This window comes from Heterodontus francisci, chromosome 19 (assembly GCF_036365525.1).
Source record: "Heterodontus francisci isolate sHetFra1 chromosome 19, sHetFra1.hap1, whole genome shotgun sequence".
Lineage (NCBI taxonomy): Eukaryota > Metazoa > Chordata > Chondrichthyes > Heterodontiformes > Heterodontidae > Heterodontus > Heterodontus francisci.
The window spans coordinates 89448393-89469684 of NC_090389.1; the positions used below are offsets into that span (position 1 = coordinate 89448393).

The 21292-nt window shown below is 47.2% G+C and overlaps 1 protein-coding gene across 2 annotated transcripts in view; it reads right to left on the reverse strand.

Moving 5' to 3' along the window:
• Nucleotides 1–5779: 5779 nt before the first annotated feature.
• Nucleotides 5780–21292, reverse strand: part of LOC137380291 (netrin-4-like) — a 71129-nt gene continuing 55616 nt past the window's right edge. Inside the window, exons 7-10 of one of the 2 annotated variants that reach the window (XM_068052192.1) lie at nt 16095–16228; nt 14212–14280; nt 8317–8487; nt 5780–6549 (exon numbers count right to left, since the gene is read on the reverse strand). In XM_068052192.1, coding sequence (XP_067908293.1) covers nt 6413–6549; nt 8317–8487; nt 14212–14280; nt 16095–16228 — 511 coding nt within the window. In that variant the 3' untranslated portion in view covers nt 5780–6412. The remainder of the gene's footprint in view (nt 6550–8316; nt 8488–14211; nt 14281–16094; nt 16229–21292) is intronic. The other variant, XM_068052191.1, reaches the window with a different exon arrangement.

The window sequence follows — 21292 nt, forward strand, 5'->3', positions numbered from 1 at the left end:
AGCACCTTTCATGTGGTAAAATGTCCCAAGGCATTTCACAGGAGGGTTAGCAAACACAATTTGATACTAAACCACATAAGGCAATATTAGAGCATGATGACCAAAAGCTTGGTCAAAGAGGCAGTTTTTAAGGAGCATCTTAAAGGAGGAGAGAGAGGTAGAGAGGTTTGGGGAGGGAATTCCAGAGCTTAGGCAAAATCAGTAACAAATATTTTTGCAATGTGCCACTCTTGTGGTAACATGTTGAGGTACAAAACAAGATGCAGGTTGCAGAGATGTGTATGGTATCTCAACAATGACTAGCTTTCACCCTGGTGATGATTGACTAAAGACAGTTAGTTCAGAAATGAAAGGAAATCTTGTGGAATAAAAGCACTTTCATTTAGTTTAGTTTAGTTTAGAGATGCAGCACTGAAACAGGCCCTTCGGCCCACCGAGTCTGTGCCGACCATCAAACACCCATTTATACTAATCCTACACTAATCCCATATTCCTACCACATCCCCACCTGTCCCTATATTTCCCTCCCACCTACCTATACTGGGGGCAATTTATAATGGTCAATTTACTTATCAACCTGCAAGTCTTTTGGCTGTGGGAGGAAACCGGAGCACCCGGAGGAAACCCACGCAGACACAGGGAGAACTTGCAAACTCCACACAGGCAGTACCCAGAATTGAACCCGGGTCACAGTTAAACTTCTGATCAATGGTCTTCGATCTAAATAAACTCTGGTGCCAATTTCTTGTTGCTCCTTTTGGGACTTCATGGGGTTTCCACAGCAACGAGGCTAAGAACAACAATGTTCACTTCTATAACATATTTAGCCTCGCTACATTCAGACCAAGACACAAGATGCCTTAAGTAAGATTAGTCATTTCAAAGAACGTTTGTTAATTTGGTTAATTCTCCCTCAAGTGATGAATTTAACAAAGGTGCTGGATCGACAGCTTTTAAGAAACAGGTTGGATGATTTATAGAGGCATTTTTTGCATTCATTCCTGGGATGTGGACGTTACTGGCAAGACAGGCATTTAAAGAAAGAAAGGGTGAAATGCAATGCAGGAAGCTTGGTATTAATAAAATCCTGCAAACAGCAATGTGTTCATTCCTAGATAATCTGTTTTTAGTGATGCTGGTTGAGAGATGAATATTGGCCAGGACACCGGGAGAACTCCCCTGCTCTTCTTCGTATCGTGGCCTCAGGATCTTTTACATGCACTTTGAGAGGATGGAGGGGCCCTTCGTTTAACGTCACATCTGAAAGACAGAACCTCTGACAGTGCAGCAGTCCCTCAGTACTGCACTGGGCGTATCAGCCTAGATTATATGCTCATGATTCTGGAGTGGGACTTGAACCTACAACCTTGTGACTCAGAAGCAAGGGAGAGTTCTACACATTGAGCTACTGCTGACTGAAAGGTGCAGAGCTTTGCACAACTATATTGCAGAATTGCTTCGGGTCATCAGTCTGGTTGGACCTCGGCCAGGCAAAGACACATGACATGAAACCTATGTGTATAAGAACTTTGCTGCAGTTGGTGGGAGCAGGAGGAAACTGACAGGAGCAGATCAAACGTAGACTCTTGTCACGCATTTGTAGCTGCAATTGATAACCACTAGGACACATGCAAAGACCAGGCTAGTGCTCGGGTTTAAACACAGTGCGACTTTGGTTCCAACCTAACCCAGCCTGATGGGATGTAAGTTGACACTAAAAATCCTCCATGGAATGCCACAATGGGCCAAATAGTCTCCTTCTGTGCTGTGTCACTTGTTACAACGGTTTCTATTTTTTTTGTTAAAACTTGAGAATTTATATTTTAAAACTGAAAAGGATTTCATAGAAGGTGAACTTTGTGTTTTTTTTTTAAAAAGGAAGGCCACCAGAAGGTTGGGACTGGGATTGGAACTGTAAACAGTAACTGGAAGGCATCTGTTTTCAAATAAAAAACCAGCAGGGGTTGTTTTGCTTTAAAGAGAAGTGATAGGCCAATCTTTATAGAGATTGTCACAAGGGTTTTTTTTGTTGAAAGCTAAGAATTGTGTGTGTTTTGAAAGCTGGTAGAAGGGATTTCTGTGAACACTGAATGCTGTTAATTGGTGTTTGAAGAGTGCAGATTGCAAGACCAGTTTCAAAGCAACCAGGAAGATTTATGTCTTGTCTTGTGACTTGACTGTTGAAAGTAAAAGTTAGTTTCATTTTGGGATTGAATGAAACCAGTGAACTCTACAAGGAGAAGGCTTTGAAATCTTTGCTTTGCCCTGCCTGGAAAGAGAGGAAGACCCAGAAAGTGTTACCACTCTCTGCAAAAGAAGCCTTGCATCTCTTAGAAAGAAATTCTACATTTAAGGTATGGTTTTAACCTGCCTGAAGAGAGAGAAAAGACCCAGGAAAAGAGGAGTTTCTACACTCTGTGGAGGAACACTGCTTTGCAGGGGGAAAACCCCTGCATTTTAAAGGTAACAGATTTCTATTGCCTCTGGTCTGTCAAGAATCCCTGCCTCAAGAGTGATTCCTATTACTCCTATGCTTTTGGGAGATCCTGAAATCTCAAGAAAGCTTCTACTGTTAGATTGCTACTTAAAAATCCAAGTAGACCTGTTGCTATTACCTTTTGCTGAAAGATCTATGTGACGCCTACTGCAGACGAATTGCCTTGAACACCTACCCATCACAGACTGTTCATCAATCTCATCTGGAGCGACTTCGAGTGGCATCCGACTATTCGACTCTGGGAGACCTCACTGATCCAGAAATATCCTACCAGACTGTGTCAACCAATTATTTTATTATTCCTCAGAAACCGTTGCAACTCAAAACATCCTTTTCCCCTGGTTAACCGATTTTTGAATGAATGTGTGCGTGCATGAGGGTTAGGAGGAATAAGGAGTTATAGAATCTTTTCTCATATATAGATTTAACCCATTTTTTAAGATTTAGTTCATTAATAAATAGTTAATTTTGTTGTTGTTTAAAGAAACCTGGTTTGGTGTGCTTTATTCTGGGGGTTAAATAAAGTGTATAATGTAGCTATTTTTCAGGAGGTGAGAAACATTACTAATATGCTGTGACCTATGGAGTAGAGGGACTGAATTAACAGTGCATCACTCCCACCTTGGTCATAACAAGATCATGAGACTGGACTTCTGGAAAAGTTTTAGTTTCATTTTGAACTGTTAAAAAAAGCCAGTTGGTGTTTGGCCTGAAACAGAAGAGGTTTGCCTCTTGACCTGCAGGAGACTACCAGCCCATCTTTCTCTTGAAAAGGAATCCTGCATCAAGAGTGTTGCTCTTTCCTCCTGTAGTTGCATGTCAAATGTGTGAAACTGAAGCCTTCTGTAGCCGCATCTCTTGGAAAGCCTACCCAAACTGATCATCAACATCGCCTGGAAAGAACTGTTCTAGGAAGATGCTATTGACAGCCGCCTATTCACCTCACTGAAACAAAGGGCATCTTTCCCTACCTTCTTTTCAGTCTAAGTGTTTTTTTTTAATTCCTTCTATTTCTTTGTAACAGCTGTAAACAAAAATCCCTTTTATTTTTTTCCTGGTTAACTGGTTGTATATGTATGTGTGTGTGGGTGAGGATAGATAAGGGGCTTTAATATTTCAATTTTTGTGTATGTCCTACTTTATTATTGGCTATAACTTAAATAATTTTGTTGTTTATTAAAGAAACCTGAGTTTGAAAAATATGTGATTGACTGTTTCGGTAAGGTGGAAAATCTAAATATATACCTGTGGAGAAGTGGGACTGAATTAACAGTGCACTCCTCCCGCCTTGGTCGTAACACATTCCATGAAATGAGTCTACTGGGAAGGATGTCATGGCCTTGTAGAGGGTGCAGAAAAGATTTACTAGAATCGTACCAGTGATGAGGGACTTCAGTAATGTAGAAAAACTAGAGAAGCTGGGGTTCTAACAGCAGAGAAGGTTCAGAAGAGATTTAATGGACGTGTTCAAAATTAGGAGGATCCTTGACAGAGTAGATAAGGAGAAACAGATTCCAGTGACAGGAGGGTCAGTAACCAGAGGATACAGATTGAAGGTGATTGGCAAAAGAAGCAGAGGTGACATGAGGAAACATTTTTTTTCACCCAGTGAGTTGTTGTCATCGGGAATGCACTGCCTGAAAGGAAATTCAATAGTAACTTTCAAAAGGGAATTGGTTTAATACTTAAAAGGTAAAAATTGCAAGGTCATGGGGAAAGGGGAGAGACATTGAATTAATTAGATAGCTTTATCAAAGAGGTACAGCTATGATGGGGCTTTTCCTATGCTGTATCATTCTCTGGTTCTATGATTGATGTTGGCTCATGGATGCAAATCTTTGTCTTCTGTATGATTCCACAGGCTGGATTAGAAATTCTTCCCAATCTGGATCATTCGTGCCTTTTGATTCCTGGACAGACCATCTTTCAAACATTAGGATTACTGGAATATGAAGATTAGTTTCTTCCTATGTGTTCCATCACTCTGACTGTTTAAAATTGTGATTAAAGGTTAAAAGTGCCCCAGTGGGAATGACATGAGGACGTCAGCTCTGAAATATGGTTCAGGTTTTTAACTCAATGTAAGCTCGAGGAACAGCACCTCATCTTTCGATTAGGCACTTTACAACCTTCCGGACTCAACATTGAGTTCAACAATTTCAGATCATAATCTCTGCCCCAATTTTGTTTCCATGTTTCAGTTTTACGCTTGTTTTACCTCTTGTTTTCTGCTTTCGGTCAGCAGCTGTTCATCATTCTGCAATTCACACCTCCTCTAGACACATCTTTTGTTTCTTGACTTGACCCATTACCCCTCCCTTTGGCCTTGCACCACCAACGCTTTTTATTATTTAATCTCTCCTGTCTTCCACCCTATCACAGACTTTCCCATTTGTTCTTCTTCCCACCCTCCCCCTTTCACTTGCTTAAAACCTATTACTTTCTAACTCTTCTCAGTTCAGATGAAAGGTCAGCGACCTGAAACATTAACTCTGTTTCTCTCTCTGCAGACGCTGCCAGACCTACTGAGTATTTCCAGCATTTCCTGCTTTTATCTCCAGTTAAGGTTGCATCACGGATGGTCATTATTCACTGGGACCATCGCAGGGTGACTTTTTTTTTTAGAGATACAGCACTGAAACAGGCCCTTCGGCCCACCGAGTCTGTGCCGAACATCAACCACCCATTTCTACTAATCCTAAACTAATTCCATATTCCTACCACACCCCCACCTGCCCCTGTATTTCCCTACCACCTACCTATACTAGGGGCAATTTATAATGGCCAATTTACCTATCAACCTGCAAGTCTTTGGCATGTGGGAGGAAACCGGAGCACCCAGAGGAAACCCACGCAGACACAGGGAGAACTTGCAAACTCCACACAGGCAGTAGCCAGAATTGAACCCGGGTCCCTGGAGCTGTAAGGCTGCGGTGCTAACCACTGCACCACACTTCTACTCGAGGATTTCTTTGCTACTGAAGCAATGCACTGACATCACCAGTAGGAGTTGCCAACTCTGGTTGGATGTATTCCTGGAGGTTTCATCACATGACCTCCTGCTTCCAACTGCCCCACCTAGTTAAACAGCCTTTCCTTCCCCCACCTCACATCTATCAACATTTTCATAAGTAATAAAAGCGCATTTTAAGAAAATGAAAAACACATTTCTTAAATGTCTCTATGATTTTTCTCCCAGGCTTTTGCTCATAGTCAATGTCCTGGAGATTAATCTTTAATTCCTGGAGACTCCAGGGCAATCCTGGAGGGTTGGCAACCCCTAACCAAGTGACTCAATTTGGAAGCAGCCTAAGCTTTGAGGTGAGGGACAATGGCTTGCAGTCAATGCAAGAGAGTCACGATGGGGGTTGCAGTTTAGAAAACAATAACAACTCTTGTTTAATTATTTTTACAAAACAACTTCTCAAAGTACTGAGATCATTGACCAAAAATACAACCTGACAGAGAGGAACAGTTTTAAACATCGTATGAATGGATCTACTGAGATCCAAAGCAAAACAAAGTGTTGGATTGAAGAAACTATCGTGGATACAAACTCCAAGCACAGGGCCACCTGGAGCATAGGCTGAGCACTTAGAATGCAGATAACTTGTGCAGTCATGGAAGGAGTCAGAGAGCCATTGGTCAGAAATGCTGTTATATTGTTTGATGATAAGAGTTCATAATCTTTCAAGGTGACAAACAGACAGGCCAAAGAGGCAGGAGGATTGAAGCTTTTACTCTAAGCAAGATGCATCAGTCTATGATGGCTTGGAGGAGTGATCTTGCCAATTTCCGTCTTGCAGTCTCCTAGAGACCTCAACCCCCAGCGCTGGATCCTAGTTAAACGGGGGCTGGTTATACACATCATACAGTGAAGCCTCTAGATGCCGCTCAGTTTGATGCTGTGTTAGCTCACTTGCAGCTCACGTGCAGGTTGTGCGCCACCCGTTTGGCTGTGCCCGCTCGCCATGGCGTGACAAGGCTGTTGGTGTTGACCAGGAGTTTGCCCGTTTGGCTTGCTTCGTGGCCCGCAATCAGGTAATCCGTGCCTATCCGAGAGAGGGAAACAAGAATTTTATTTGCTTGACGAACAGATATTTAAAATGAGAAAGGACTTTGGGCTCATAAGATTCGGGAATGTTCTGGCACAGAAAGATCAACCTGTTGAGTGTCTGTCACCAAACTCACCATGCTGACCTGGGAGGTGTGACCAGTTTTATGGGCAGGGACTGCTTCAGGCTTTTGAACCAGCGTACAAGATCATGGATGCTCCAATGTAAAGTGGTTATGGGCTTAACTTACTTGCGTTTAAAATTCCGTGATCTTTAGTACAAATTAATTTGATTCCGCCCAGATATCACCAGATATCTGGGTGGAAATCGTATGGAATCTCTACCCCAATATTGCATCTGAGACCTAAACTAAGGTCTTGTGTAAGTTCAACATTACTTTGTTTTTGCGTTCCACATCCCGAGATACAAACCAAGGAATCCACTTGTCTTTTTTATGTCCTTGAGCTGCCAAGGCTCCTCTACTGCATTTTCAACACAAAGGGCGGTGAACAAACGGAGGCCACTTGACCTTGTCCATCATTCAGTTAGATCATGGCTAATCTGTACCTTAGCATCATTTACCCTCCATATCCTTCGATACCATTACCCAACAAAAGTCTCTCCGTATTATAAAAGCAAGATACTGCAGATGCTGGAAATCTGAAATAAAAACAGAAAGTCCTGGAAATACTCAGCAGGTCTGGCAGCATCTGTGGAGAGAGAAGCAGAGTTAACGTTTCAGGTCAGTGACCTTTCATCAGCCCCTCTCCATTTCAGCCTTGAAAACTCCAATTGATCCCCAGCATCCACAGCTTTTTTGGGGGAGAGAGTTCCAGATTCCCACTCCTCTTTGTGTGAAGAAGTGCTTCCTGACATCACCCCTGAACGCAGTCTGGCTCTAATTTTAATGTTATTCCCCCTTCTTCTGGACTCCCCCCAACAGAGAAAAGAGTTTCCCTATATCTGCCTCTATCAGGTTGCCCCTTAATCCTCTGCAGACAAGGGAATAATAGCCACCTTTACTTAACCTGTCGTCAAAATTTAACTCTTTAAACCCTGGTGTCACACTGGTGAGCCTTCGCTAGACCCCCCTCCAATCTCTGCCGTGCTCAAAGACTAAGCTGACTCACGAATAATGGTCATTGGAATGAGCAACTAGAGGGTGGGTGGCACTTGTGGTGTTTTGGCTGCAGGAGAGGAGAGAAGGAATAAACTGTAGGAATGAAGAGCTGGGGGTGGGGGGTTAAGTTTGCCCAAAGGTGGTGTTCCAGATGGAGTCTCCATACTGCAGTGTAATTCTGCTCTTCCATTATTCACAACAACTTGCATTTATGTAGCATCTTTAAGGTAATAAAACATTCCAGGGCACTTCAGGGAGTGTTTTGAGACAAAATTTAACATTGAGACTCATAATGAGATATTAGGACAGGTCACCCAAAGCTGGGTCAAAGTGGTAGGTTTTAAGGATCGTCTTAAAGGAGGAGAGAGAGGACGAGCGGTTTAGGGAGGGAATTTCAGAGCTTAGGGCCCAGGCAGCTTCAGGCATGGCCACCATTTAAAATTTGGTGGAACGATTAAACATGGGAATGCGTAAGAGGCTAGAATTTGAAGAGGGTTGTAGGGCTAGAAGAGGTTACAGAGATAGCAAAGGGGAAAGGCCATGGAGTGCTGTTTACAGTCAATAAGACTATGTCTATCATTCCTTATGATGAACTCAACCCTTCCCCATGTTCCCAGTCAGCTACAAGCCCCTCTGCTACTCACCAGGGTTGAGTATTGGACATGTGCATCCCCGATTGGTCCAGGACTCAGGGTAAATGCTCCAGTTGCCACGGGTGATTTTCACTTTCCCGCTTTTCATCACCTTCTTTACTTTCACATTGACCTCAGCATGAGTTCCTTTGTCATGAGCAGAAAGCACCCTCGCCTTGATGACTGGCAGGAAAGAACGGATATTTAGACAGAGAAACACATCCCAGCTCAACAAGGAAACAGTCCTGGAGACCCCCTGCTGCAGATTTAATGGACTGTCCTTTCCACCTATCAGATTGTCAAGATATTCAGCACAGGTGGCAGGGTCTTCAAGAAACCAGTCAGAGCTACTCAAGGCTTGGCTCACAGCTGGTCTGGGGTTGGCTCACATTTAATTTCGAGGGGAGATGGTGGCGTAGTAGTAATGTCACTGAACTAGTAATCTAGAGATCCAGGCTAATACTCTGGGGACATGGGTTCAAATCCCATCACAGCAGCTCAGGAAATTTAAATTCAATTAATTAATAAAAGTCTGGAATTAAAAGATAGTTTCAGTAACGGTGACCATGAAACTATCATCGATTGTTGTAAACACCCATCTGGTTCATTAATGTCCGTTAGGGAACGAAATCTGCTGTCTTTACCTGGTCTGGCCTACCCTACATGTGCCTCCAGACCCACAGCAATGTGGTTGACTCTTAATTGCCCTCTGAAATGGCCCAGCAAGCCACTCCGTTATACAAAACCACTACCAAAATCTGAAAAAGAATAAAACTGGACAGAACACCCAGCATCAACCTAGGCACCGTAAACAACAACAAGCTCAGCCCTGTCAATCCGCCAAAGTCCTCCTTACTAACATCTGGGGGCTTGTGCCAAAATTGGGTGAGTTGTCCCACAGACTAGTCAAGCAACAGCCTGACATAGTCATACTCACAGAATCATACCTTAAAGACAATGTCCCAGACACCACCATCACCATTCCTGGGTATATCCCTGTCCCAGCAGAGGTGGCGGCACAGTGGTATACAGTCGGGAGGGCATTGCCCTGGGAGTCCTCAACATCGACTCCGGACCCCATTACGTCTCATGGCATCAGGTCAACAGGGGCAAGGTACCTTCCTGCTGATTACCACCTAACGCCCTCCTTCAGCTGATGAATGAGTACTCCTCCATGTTGAACACCACTTGGAGGAAGCACTGAGGGTAGCAAGAGCACAAATGTACTCTGGGTGGGGGACTTTAATGTCCATCACCAAGACTCTCTTGGTAGCACCACTAAAGGACATACCTGGCAGACTGGGCCTGCAGCAGGTGGTGAGAGAACCAACAAGAGGGAAAAACCAACTATGCCTCATTTTCACCAATCTGCCTGTCGCAGCTGCATCTGTCCATGACAGTATTGCTGGGAGTGACCACCGCACAGTCCTTGTAAAAACAAAGTCCCATCTTCTTACTCAAGGTACCCTCCATCATGTTGTATGGCATTACCGCTGTGCTAAATGGGATACATTCAGAACAGATCTGACAGCTCAAAACTGGGCATGCATAAGGCACTATGGGCCATCAGCAGCAGCAGAATTGTATTCCACCATAATCTGTAACCTCATGGCCTGACATATCCCCCACTCTACCGTTACCAGCAAGCCAAGGGATCAACCCTGGTTCAATAAAGAGTGCAGGAGAGCATGGCAAGGGCAGCACCAGGCATAGCTAAAAATGAGGTGTCAGCCTGGTGAAGCTACAACCCAGGACTACTTGCATGCCAAACAGCAGAAGCTGCATGCAATAGACAGAGCTAAGCGATCCCATAACCAACCGATCAGATCAAAGTTTTGGAGTCCTGCCACATCCAGTTGTGAATGATGGTGGACAATTAAACAACTAACAGAGGAGGAGGCTCCACAAATATCCCCATCCTCAATGATGGTGGAGCCCAGCACATCAGTGCGAAAGATAAGGCTGAAGCATTTGCAACAATCTTCAGCCAGAAGTGCCGAGTTGATGATCCATCTCAGCCTCCTCCTGAAGTCCCCAGCATCACAGATGCCAGTTTTCAGCCAATTCAATTCACTCCATGTGTTATCAAGAAATGACTGACATTCAGTTTGGGTTCCACCAGGGCTACTCAGCCCCAGACCTCTTTACAGCCTTGGACAAAAGAACTGAACTTAAGAGGTGAGGTGAGAGTGACTGCCCTAATATCCTGTGAAAGAATAAAAAAAACTCTCAAGGCAGCACTGTTGGATGCGCTGCCTTTTGGATGAGACATTAAACTGAGGTGCTGTCTGCACTCTCAGGTCGATGTAAAAGATCCCCTGGTCACTATTTCATGGAAGAGCAGCGGAGTTCTCCCCGGCCAACACTTATCACTCAACTAAGATCATTATAGACAGGTTATCCCTTCTGTTAGGAAGGGAGTTCCAGGATTTTGACCCAGCGACAGTGAAGGAACGGCGATATAGTTCCAAGTCAGGATGATGTGTGGCTTGGAGGGGACTTGCAGGTGGTGATGTTCCCATGCATCTGCTGCCTTTGTCCTTCTAGGTGGTAGAGGTCATGTGTTTGGAAGGCGCTGTCGAAAGAGCCTTGGTGCTTTACTGCAGTGCATCTTGTAGATGGTACACACTGCTGCCACTGTGCGTCGGTGGTGGAGGGAGTGAATGTTTGTGGATGAGGTGCCAATCAAGCGGGCTGCTTTGTCCTGGATGGTGTCGAGCTTCTTAAGTGTTGTTGGAGCTGCACCCATCCAGGCAAGTGGAAAGTATTCCATCACACTCCTGACTTGTGCCTTGTCGATGATGGACAGGCTTTGGGGAGTCAGGAGGTGAGTTACTCGCTGCTTAATTCCTAGCCTCAAAGCTGCTCTTGTAGCCACAGTATTTATGTGGCTGGTCCAGTTCAGTTTCTGGTCAATGGTAACCCCCAAGATAGTGGGGGATTCAGTGATGGTAATGCCATTGAACATTAAGGGGAGGTTGGTTAGATTCTCTCTTGTTTGAGATGGTCATTGCTTGGCACTTGTGTGGCATGAATGTTACTTGCCACTTAGATGCCCAAGCCTGGTTATTGTCCAGGTCTTGCTGCATCTGGACATGGGCTGCTTCAGTAGCTGAGGAGTGTTGGTCTGGATTTTGTGCTCAAGTCTCTGGAGTGGGACATGAGCCCACAACCTTCTGGCTCCGAGGTGAGAGAGACAGCGCTACTGACTAAACCAAGATTGACACCTCTGTGGATGTTCCCTATAGCAACCAAGATGAACCCTGCCCCTGGTCACTTTGCTTTGGGCAGGAGGGAAAGGAAAGGGAAATGGGAAGGGCTGAAAATATAAAAAGGGAGAAGATACTCCAGAACAAAAAAAGTTACATATATGAAAATCTCAGATGGATGGCAGGACAAACTGTGAAGGCTGTTAGAGATACAAAATCCTTGGCTTTATAAACAGAGCCCAGAGTAAAAAAGCAAGGGAATTATACTCAACATTTCTAAATCACTAGTTAGGCCTCAGCTAGAGTATTATATTCAATTCTGGGCACCACAATTTAGGAAGGATGTCAAGGCCTTGGAGAAGTGCAGAGGAGATTTACTAAAATGGCACAAGGGATGAGGGATTTCAGTTAATGTGGAGAGACTGCAGAAGCTGGGATTGTTCTCCTTAAAGCAATTAAGGGGGGATTTGGGTGGTTTTCAGAGTAAATAAGGAGAAACTGTTTCCAGTGGCAGGAGGGTCGGTAACCAGAAGACACAGATTTGAGGTAAAAAGAACCAAAGGCAACAGGAGAGGAGTAAAAAGGAAAAGAGTAAGTAAAGTGAGTGTTGGTCCTCTAGAGAGTGAGAATGGGGAGTTAATAGCAGATGATAAGGAAATGGCGGATCAAATGAACAAATATTTTGCTTCTGTCTTCACAATAGAGGATACAAAAAACATTCCAATAACAGCTGTAAATCAGGAGGTGGAAGGAAGAGAGGAACTTGGTGAAATTACAATCACCAGGGAAGTGGTACTGAGCAAACTGATGGAGCTGCGGACTGACAAGTCCCCGGGTCCTGATGGACTTCATCCTAGGGTCTTATTGGGTAGTAGATGCATTGGTGTTAATTTTTCAAAATTCATTAGATTCTGGAAAGGTTCCATCAGACTGGAAAATAGCAAATACAACCCCTCTATTCCAGAAGTGGGGGGAGGCAGAAAACAGGTAACTATAGGCCAGTTATCTTGATGTCTGTCTTGGGGAAGGTGTTAGAATCGATCATTAAGGAGGCGATGGGCACATAGAAAAACTCAAGGTAATCGGGAATAGTCAGCATGGCTTTGTGAAAGGGAGATCATGTTTAACCAATTTATTGGAGTTCTTTGAAGGAGTAACATGCTCTGTGGATAAAGGGGAGCCCGTTGACGTACTGTACTTGGATTTCCAGAAGGCATTTGACAAGGTGTCACATAAAAGGTTATTGTGCAAAGTAGGAGCTCATGCTGTAGGGGGTAACATATTAGCATGGATAGAAGATTGGCTGGCTGGCAGAAAACAGAGAGCATGTATAAATGGGTCCTTTTCTGATTGGCAGGAATGTGACGAGTGGAATCCTGCAGGAGTCTGTGCTGGGACCTCAACTTTTTACAATTTATATCAATGACTTAGATGAGGGGAGCAATGGCATGGTAGCTAAATTTGCAGATGACACAAAGATAGATAGGAAAGTATGTTGTGAAGAGGACATAAGGAGCTTGCAGACTGATATAGATAGGTTGAGTGAGTGGGCAAGAATTTGGCAGATGGAGTATAATGTGGGAAAATGTGAAGTTGTTCACTTTGGCAAGAAGAATAAAAAAGCAGAATATTACTTAAATGGAGAACGACTGCAGAATTCTGAGGTGCAGAGGGATCTAGGCGTTCTAGTGCATGAGTCGCAAAACATTAGTATACAGGTACAGCAAGTAATAAAGGCTAATGGAATGCCATGTTTTATTACGAGAGGAACTGAAAATAAAAGTAAGGATGTTATGCTTCAGTTATACAGGGCATTGGTGAGACCACATCTCGAATACTGTGGGCAGTTTTGGTCTCCTCATTTAAGGAAGGATGTAAATGCATTGGAGGCGGTTCAGAGGAGGTTTACTAGATTGATACCTGAATGAGCGGGTTGTCTTATGAGGAAAGGTTGGACAGACTGGGCTTGTTTTCACTGGAGTTTAGAAGAGTGAGGGGAAACTTGATTGAAGTTTATAAAATCCTGAAAGGTGGATGTGGAAAGGAAGTTTCCTCTTGTGGGTGAGTCCAGAACAGGGGAGCACTGTTTTAAAATGAGGGGTTGCTCTTTTAGGACTGAGATGAGGAGAAATTTTTTCTCTCAGAGGGTTGTGCAACTTTGGAACTCTCTGTCTCAGAAGGTGGTGGAGGCGCGGTTATTGAATTTTTAAGGCACAGGTAGATAGATTCTTGTTAGGCAAGGGAATCAAAGGTTATCGGGGGTAGATGGGAGTGTGGAATTTGAGACACAAACAGATCAGCCATGATCTTACTGAATGGTCAAGCAGGCTTGAGGGGCCGAATGGCCTACTTCTACTCCTAATTTGTATGCTCATAGGAGGTGAATTGTTTTTACACAGCGCATTGCTGCCTGAAAGGGCAGTGGAAAAGGGATTGGATAAATATTTGAAGGGGGAAAATTTACTGGGCAATGAGAAATGAGCAGGAGTTGGGGACTAATCGGATAGCTCTTTCAAAGAGCCAGCACAGATACAATGGACCGAATGGCCTCCTGGACAGTACGTTTCTATAACTTCGCCAGGGAGCTCAGGTTAATAAGAGCATCCGCTATGGTTATTAAGTTGCTGCAGTATTCAAATGAGGGTGAAGTAAATTACTGCATCACCTCTGGATGGCAATAGGTTTTAGAATCGCTTACCGTATGTGTACTTCATCTGACAAAAATACGAGGCATCTCCCAGTAATGTCTCCTTGCAGATGCACTTCTCTAGTGTGACAGAAGAGGTAGAGTCAACAAGTTATTAAATCAACACAAAAACAGGAGCATGAATGTTACAGTTAACACCACACGCACCCCACCCACATACCCCCCACCCCAACACAGACACAGACATCAGCAAATGCAACATGAGGAAACTACGTCCAGGTATCCTGACATCGTCAGCTTGAAGCTCTTATCTGTGTCCTCTGCTTTGTGATTGATTTCTTATGAATGCAAGATGTTGAGAGGAGGTTTGATCTGACAGCCTCCCTACTCTCCCAGGTCTCATTGACATCTGTTTGTCCCAATTTTTCAAAAGATGCTGGGACTATGATTGATAAAGCTCTATTCACCAAGGCACTATTTTTTATTTTAATGGAAAGGTTTAATCTCCTGGATCCGTTGGAAAAATTAATTCTCGGGATGTGGGTGTCATGGTCAAGGCTGGTCTTTATCGTCCATCTCCATTTAACCTGACTGAGTGTTTTGCTGGGCCATTTCAGTTGGCAGCTAAGAGTCAACAACGTTGGTGTGGGACTGGAGTCACATATAGGCCTACATTTGGTAAGGACGGCAAATTTCCTTCCCTAAAGGATATCAGTGTTGGAGACCTATTGATAGAGATTGTTTGCTGCGATTAGTCAACAACCCTGTTATCGTTGTATCATGTGACTCCCGGGAAGCTGGAAGGAAAATTAGATGGAGTTGGTCTTTCTTCATCCAACAATCCCTATTTTCACAATGAACCAGCTTCATGGTCACTTTTACTGAAACGAGCTTTTTATTTCATGCCATGGTGGGATTTGAACTCATGTTGGCTGGATTATTATTAGTAAGTGTTGCAATGCCAGCCATTTCCTTTTATATAGAATTTTATACACCATTCGGCCCAACTAGTCGCTGCCGGTGTTTCTGCTCCACACAAGTCTCCTCCCACCCCCTCTTCATCTCACCCAGTCAACATATCCTTCAATTCCTTTCTCCCTCATGTGTTTATCTAGCTTCCCCCTTAAATGTATCTATTCTATTCACCTCAACCACTCCTTGTGGTAGTGAGTTCCACATTCTCCCCACTCTCTGGACAAAGAAGTTTCTCCTGAATTCCCCAATAGACTTATTAGAGATAATCCTATATTTATGGCACCTAGTTCTGGTCTCCCACGAGTGGAAACATCCTGTCTAGATCTACCTTATCAAACACCTTCATAATTTTAAAGACTTCTATTAGGTCACCCCTCAAGTTTCTGTTTGCGAGAGTAAAAAGCCCCAGCTTGTGCTTCCTGAGGAGTATAACCTCTTGGTTCTAGCATCATCCGAGAAAAACGTTTTTGCACCTTCTCTATATACTTTGCCTCTATATACTTTTTATAATATGGAGACCAGAAATGTGCACAGTTATTCAAATGTGGTCTAACTAAGGTCATGTTGCCTCCCTTTCCCTTCCTACATGTTTTAAAATCCCTCCATGGCCTCACCCCTCCCTATCTCTGTAACCTGCTCCAGCCCCACAACCCCTTCGAGATCTCTGTGCTCCTCCAATTCTGGTCTCTTAAGCATCCGCAATTTCCATCGCTCCACCATCGGCGGCAGGGCCTTCAGCTCCCTGGACCCTAAGCTCTGGACTTCCCTCCTTAAACCTCGCCACCTCTCTTTCCTCCTTTAAGACATTCCTTAAAACCTACCTCTTTGACTAAGCCTTTGGCCACCAGTCCGAATATCTCCATATCTGGCTTGGTGCCAAATTTTGTCTGATAAAGATCCTTGGGAAGTTTTACTATGTTAAAGGCACTTTATAAATGCAAGTTGTTGTAATGACCTACCAGAATGTCGAAGGGCAGAGAATCCCTGCCCATCTTCCCAGTTCCAGTCCTCCCCACTCTCATCGGTTGGAATGTTAATCAGGTCTGCAATTCGACCGCCAATGGGAATATTGTGAATTTGCTCATTTTCAAAACTGCAAAACAGAAAGATGGGAACAACATATTTAGGACAAATAAGAATTGAAACAAACAGATTAGATATTGCAAGGAGATTATTTGTGATTGGGAATTTTGTGTCCAAAGTGCAGGATGTTAGTGTTGGGGAAAGGAACACATTCCCAATGTAGGTACCCGGTTTCAGTACCAAACACTTCCAGAGCAGGTGCAATATAGGTTATATACAGAGTAAAGCTCACTTTACACTGTCCCATCAAACACTCCCAGGGTAGGTATAACACGGGTTCGATACAGAGTAAAGCTCCCTCTCCGCTGTCCCCATCAAACACTCCCAGGGTAGGTACAGCACTGGGGTTGGCTGCTGCCTAATTGGAGGTGCTGAGTGGTTAATGAGGTTCAGCTGACTGTGTCTGTGTGCAGAGGTTGGAAGTTGTGTGACTGCTGCAAGAAGGAGAGACTGAGATTGAAACAAAGGTTTTTCCACATTGACAACAAAGGAAGGCAGAGAACTGGAAGCTCTTCTGTGTGTTTGTTTCACACTGAAGTCTTTTTCATTGATTGTTGGAGGTGGGGGAAGAAGAGACCTGAAGACCTTGGGTGGAGCTGTATTGTTCAATAGGGAGCTCCTGTGTTTAACACCTTTGGATAGGGAGCGCCCTCCCCAACCCAACTACCGAGACTGGGACAGCTGGAGCTACCCACAAGAAGAGACGTATCTCAACATTGAAAGAGGTGTGTGCCTGGGCAGCTTACAGCTGACCCAGGTGAAGACATCGCCCCACTCTCCCAACTGGAAGACCAGCTAAAAGACTTTTTTTTAAATACCAAAAAAGACTGATTCCTCTTGGCCTTCCTCCCCCTCAGCCTCTTCCCCTTAGTGCTAATCCTTTAAGTGTTTCCATCTTCGATTTATTACTGTATTTAGTTTTTTGCTCTCAACACACAGTGCGTGTAACTCTTCTACCCCATGGCTTCTCAGTCCTCTCCGGTGGCGGGGCCTTCCCATGTTGCAGCAGCTGCGGCAGCCGCTCCTGTGGCCCCGTCACCATTTAAAATCATAACATCAAAGCATGGGGTGAAGAGTTACACCCACCCTACCGTAACTATTGAGACTTGCATTAAGGCAATGGCCAAGGTTGTCGGCCCCTCGGCCATTGTGGCAGCCTCAAAGATGTATGGGAAGGCTGTGTTCTTCCTGAAGACTGAGCGGGTGGTGTCCCTCCGCCCTAAGTACGGGGCTCACAGTGGGTGGGACTTTCCTGCCAGTGGACCCTCTGGGGCCACTGCGCAGCAGATAATGATATCAAACGTCCCGCCCTTCATTCCCGATGAGCTTCTCCTCCCCCGCCTGCACCAACTGGGGGAGGTGAGGTCGGGGATCACTCCAGTCCCGCTCAGTCTTCGAGAGCACAGCCTCCGACATGTCTACTCCTTCCGTGCCAGTTATTTATGCAGCTGGCACGGGAGGAGGTCTTGGAGGGCCACTTCAGTGTGGAGTTCCAGGGGACGGCCTACCGCGTCTTTTGGACCTCGGACGGGGCGCAGTGCCATATCTGCAAGGGGATGGGGCATGTTTATAAGAACTGCCCCAACCTCCCGGCTGCCAACTCCAACTCAGCAGCCCAGGGTGGCGCCACTGCACCACCTCCCACTCCTCCTATACCTCCTACAGATACCGCTCAGTCGGTTCCGGAGGCTGTGATTTTCACGGCCTCCGGCGGGGAGGGGAGTGCTCGTCATAGTGGAAGGAATGCGCGGAGGAAAAATAAACAACAAGAGGTGCATCCCATGGACACCATGATACAACATGAGCCTGGGCTCAACCCAAGGCCCGATATCGGGGAGCACACTTGCCCCAGGGCTGGGCTCAGGCCCAGGATGACTGAAAAAAAGGAGGGTGAGGAGGCCTCTGATGGCATGGAGGTCTCTGAGCCTCCGCACCCATCTGGAAAAAAGAGAAGGCACCCCTCCACAGAGGTAACACAGGGCCCTGAGGCGCAGGGCCCATCTGTTGGAGGGGAGCTGTCTCCTGTTTCAGGTCCCCAGGTTCCCCCTACCACCACCAACATCAAGGCTGCAAAGACTGGGCAGGAGCGCCCTACCCCTCAGGATGGAGGGAAGAGGGAGGCCCCTCCTGAAGGAGTAAGTGGAGCCCTGCTTGTGGTGGGATAGCCTGGGGACACCTCCCATTCTGCCACTGCCACTGGGTCGGGTGCCCCGAGTGGAGGGGAGGGCGAGGCCCCAAAGGGTCGGCCCTCCCAGCCAAAATCCACCACCAACCAGGAGACATCCGACCCGGTTATAATTGAAAATGCTGCCCCATCTGCTGTGTCTGTGGGTGCTGGCGGAGCGGGAGATGGCCTCCTCTCTCCGCCTCTGGTCTCGGCTTCTGCTGGATTTTCGGAGTTGGGAACTTCCGTCTCCCCTGGACCACTCATTGGCCTGGGGACGGAGGTGGAGGGGAGTCCTGAGCCGCTGGCGCCCACAGGCTCCAGTGCCACAGGAGAACACAGAAGGACACCTCCGCCATCGATCCTGGGGGTGGGACCATGACGGAGGGGGGACCAGCTGGCACGGCCGGGACGTCCGCCCCACAGTGTATGGTGGATGTGTCGGCCGCTGGCGGTGACGACCCGGAGGAGGACGGGGATTCGGTGTGGGGCACGGAGGACGACCTTGATTCCATCGCCAGTGAGGTGGTGGAGTCCCTCGTACCTCCCACTGAGTCTCCTCTCATCCCCACGGCGGAACTCCGGGATTTCCTCGCGGTTTGCAGGGGTTGCCGCAATAAAGTTCAGCTGGCCCTCGGCTGTTGGTCGAATCTGGCGCTGATCATACAGTCCGTCCGTGCCGCCCTCAGGAAAGCGGGGAAGGGTACGGGCGTGAAACTGGTTGAGAGGCGCTGATTTAATGCGTTCCTCAGTGGGTTGCTGGGGGAGTGGAAGGCCAGGTGCACTCCCACTCCCTCCTCACAGTGAGGTGTTTGTGACGGGTTTTAAGTACCTTTGACATGAAGATAACCATAGCCAGCCTCAACATCAACAGCAGCAGAGGGGCTCACCGCAGATTTCACAATCTCTCAGTCCTTAGGGAAGGGAGATACGCGGTGAGCTTTCTGCAGGAAACCCACACCGTTCCGGGAGACGAAGCCACCTGGCTCCTGGAGTGGCAGGGTGGGGTCCACATGAGTCACCTCACCCCTATTTCTAGTGGGGTGGCTATCTTGTTGGCCCTGACCTTTCAGCCGGAGATCTGGGGGGTCAAGGAGCTAGTGCCAGGCCGCTTGCTCCACCTCGCTGTTCGCCTGGGTAGCGTGCCGCTCCACTTTGTGAATGTGTACACGCCCAGACTCGGTGCGTTGCAAGCGCGCTTCTTTGAAGAAATGTCCGCTCTCTTGAGCTCCATCGATAGCGGCGAGTGCATCATCCTCGGGGGGGATTTTAACTGTATCCACAAGGTGGGGGATCGCTCCGGTCCCCAGCGCGGCCAAGCGTCGGTGGAGAAGTTGAGGGAACTGATCAGCTCCCTCAACTTGGTGGAATCTCCAACCCGACTCCAGCGCCTTCACGTGGAGGTCTGGAGGAGGAGGAACCCGAATCGACCACCTCTACATTTCACAGGCATACGTCCCCCACGTCTCGGCGGCCTCCACCTGGTGTGGGCGGTGTTCACTCCGCTCCGCACACGGGCGGGGTCCGCTTACTGGCACTTAAACAACCAGCTGCTAGAGGATGAGTGATTCCGGGACTCGTTCCGACGATTCTGGCCCGACTGGAGTAGGAAGCAGGGGGGCTTCCCCTCCTTGAGGCTATGGTGGGATGTGGGCAAGACTCACATCCGCGTCTTCTGTCAGGAGTACGCGAAGAGGTCGACCAAGAGGCGGGAAGCCGAGATCAGGCGCCGAGAGAGGGAGGTGCTCGACTTGGAGTCCCGCCTCGGTCATGCCGTCGCGGACCCGGACCTGTGGCAGGCGTCTAAAGAGAAGGGCGCCTCACCCTTCTTCTACTCGCTGGAAAAATGGCGGGGGATCCGTAAGCAGCTCATTGAGCTGCTGGCCGACGACGGATCCTCCATCACATTACAGTGCGTTGTTCCCTCCGGATCTGTCCAGCGAGGACGCACACAGAGTTTTGTGGGAGGACCTGCCGCAGGTCAGCTCGGAGGGCGCCGAAGGATTGGAGGCTCCACTCACGTTGGCGGAGCTGACCGGTGCCCTCCACAAACTCTCGAGGGGCAAATCCCCGGGGCTGGACGGGTTGACCGTGGAGTTCCTCAGGGTGTCCTGGGATGTCCTGGGAGACAATTACCCGCGGGTCCTGGGGGAAAGCCTGGCGACCGGGGAGATGCCCCTCTCGTGGCACAGGGCGGTTATTGTCCTGCTGCCAAAGAGGGGCGATCTCCGCCTGCTTAAAAACTGGCGCCCGGTTTCCCTCCTCAGAACGGATTATGAGCTTTGCTCGGGCTATGTCTACCCACCTGGGCTCCGTGCTGGCCCACATGATCTACCCAGACCAGTCCTACACGGTCCTGGGCCAGTCCATCCAGGACAACATCCACCTGGTCCGGGACCTGATCCATCTTTCCCAGAGGACTGGTCAGTCGGTCGCATTTCTCTCCCTCGATCAGGAAAAGGCGTTCGACAGGGTGGATCTTTTCGGGACTTTATACACCACCGCAGAGAGTCCAGTCAAGGTTAGCGGGTCCTTGACGGCGCCCCTTCGCTTTGGGAGAGGAGTGGGTCAGTGGCGGGAGGACTCCCTGCCGGAGGAGTTGACATCTTTTGCGTGGAGCACCACTCATCTCCTCTATCTGGGAGTACACCTTAGCCCCGCTGAGGAAGCCTGACTGGCAAACTGGCAGGAGTTGGAGGCGAAAGTCACCACTTGGCTGGGGCGCTGGACAGGACTGCTCCGAGTGCTTTCCTACAGGGGCCGAGTGCTGGTCATAAACCAACTGGTGGCCTCCATGCTGTGGTACCGATTTGTCACTTTGGCCCCGCCCCCTGCTTTCGCCACCAAGATCCAGAAGAAACTTGTCGATTTCTTCTGGGGCAAGAGGAAACACTGGGTCTCTGCCGCGGT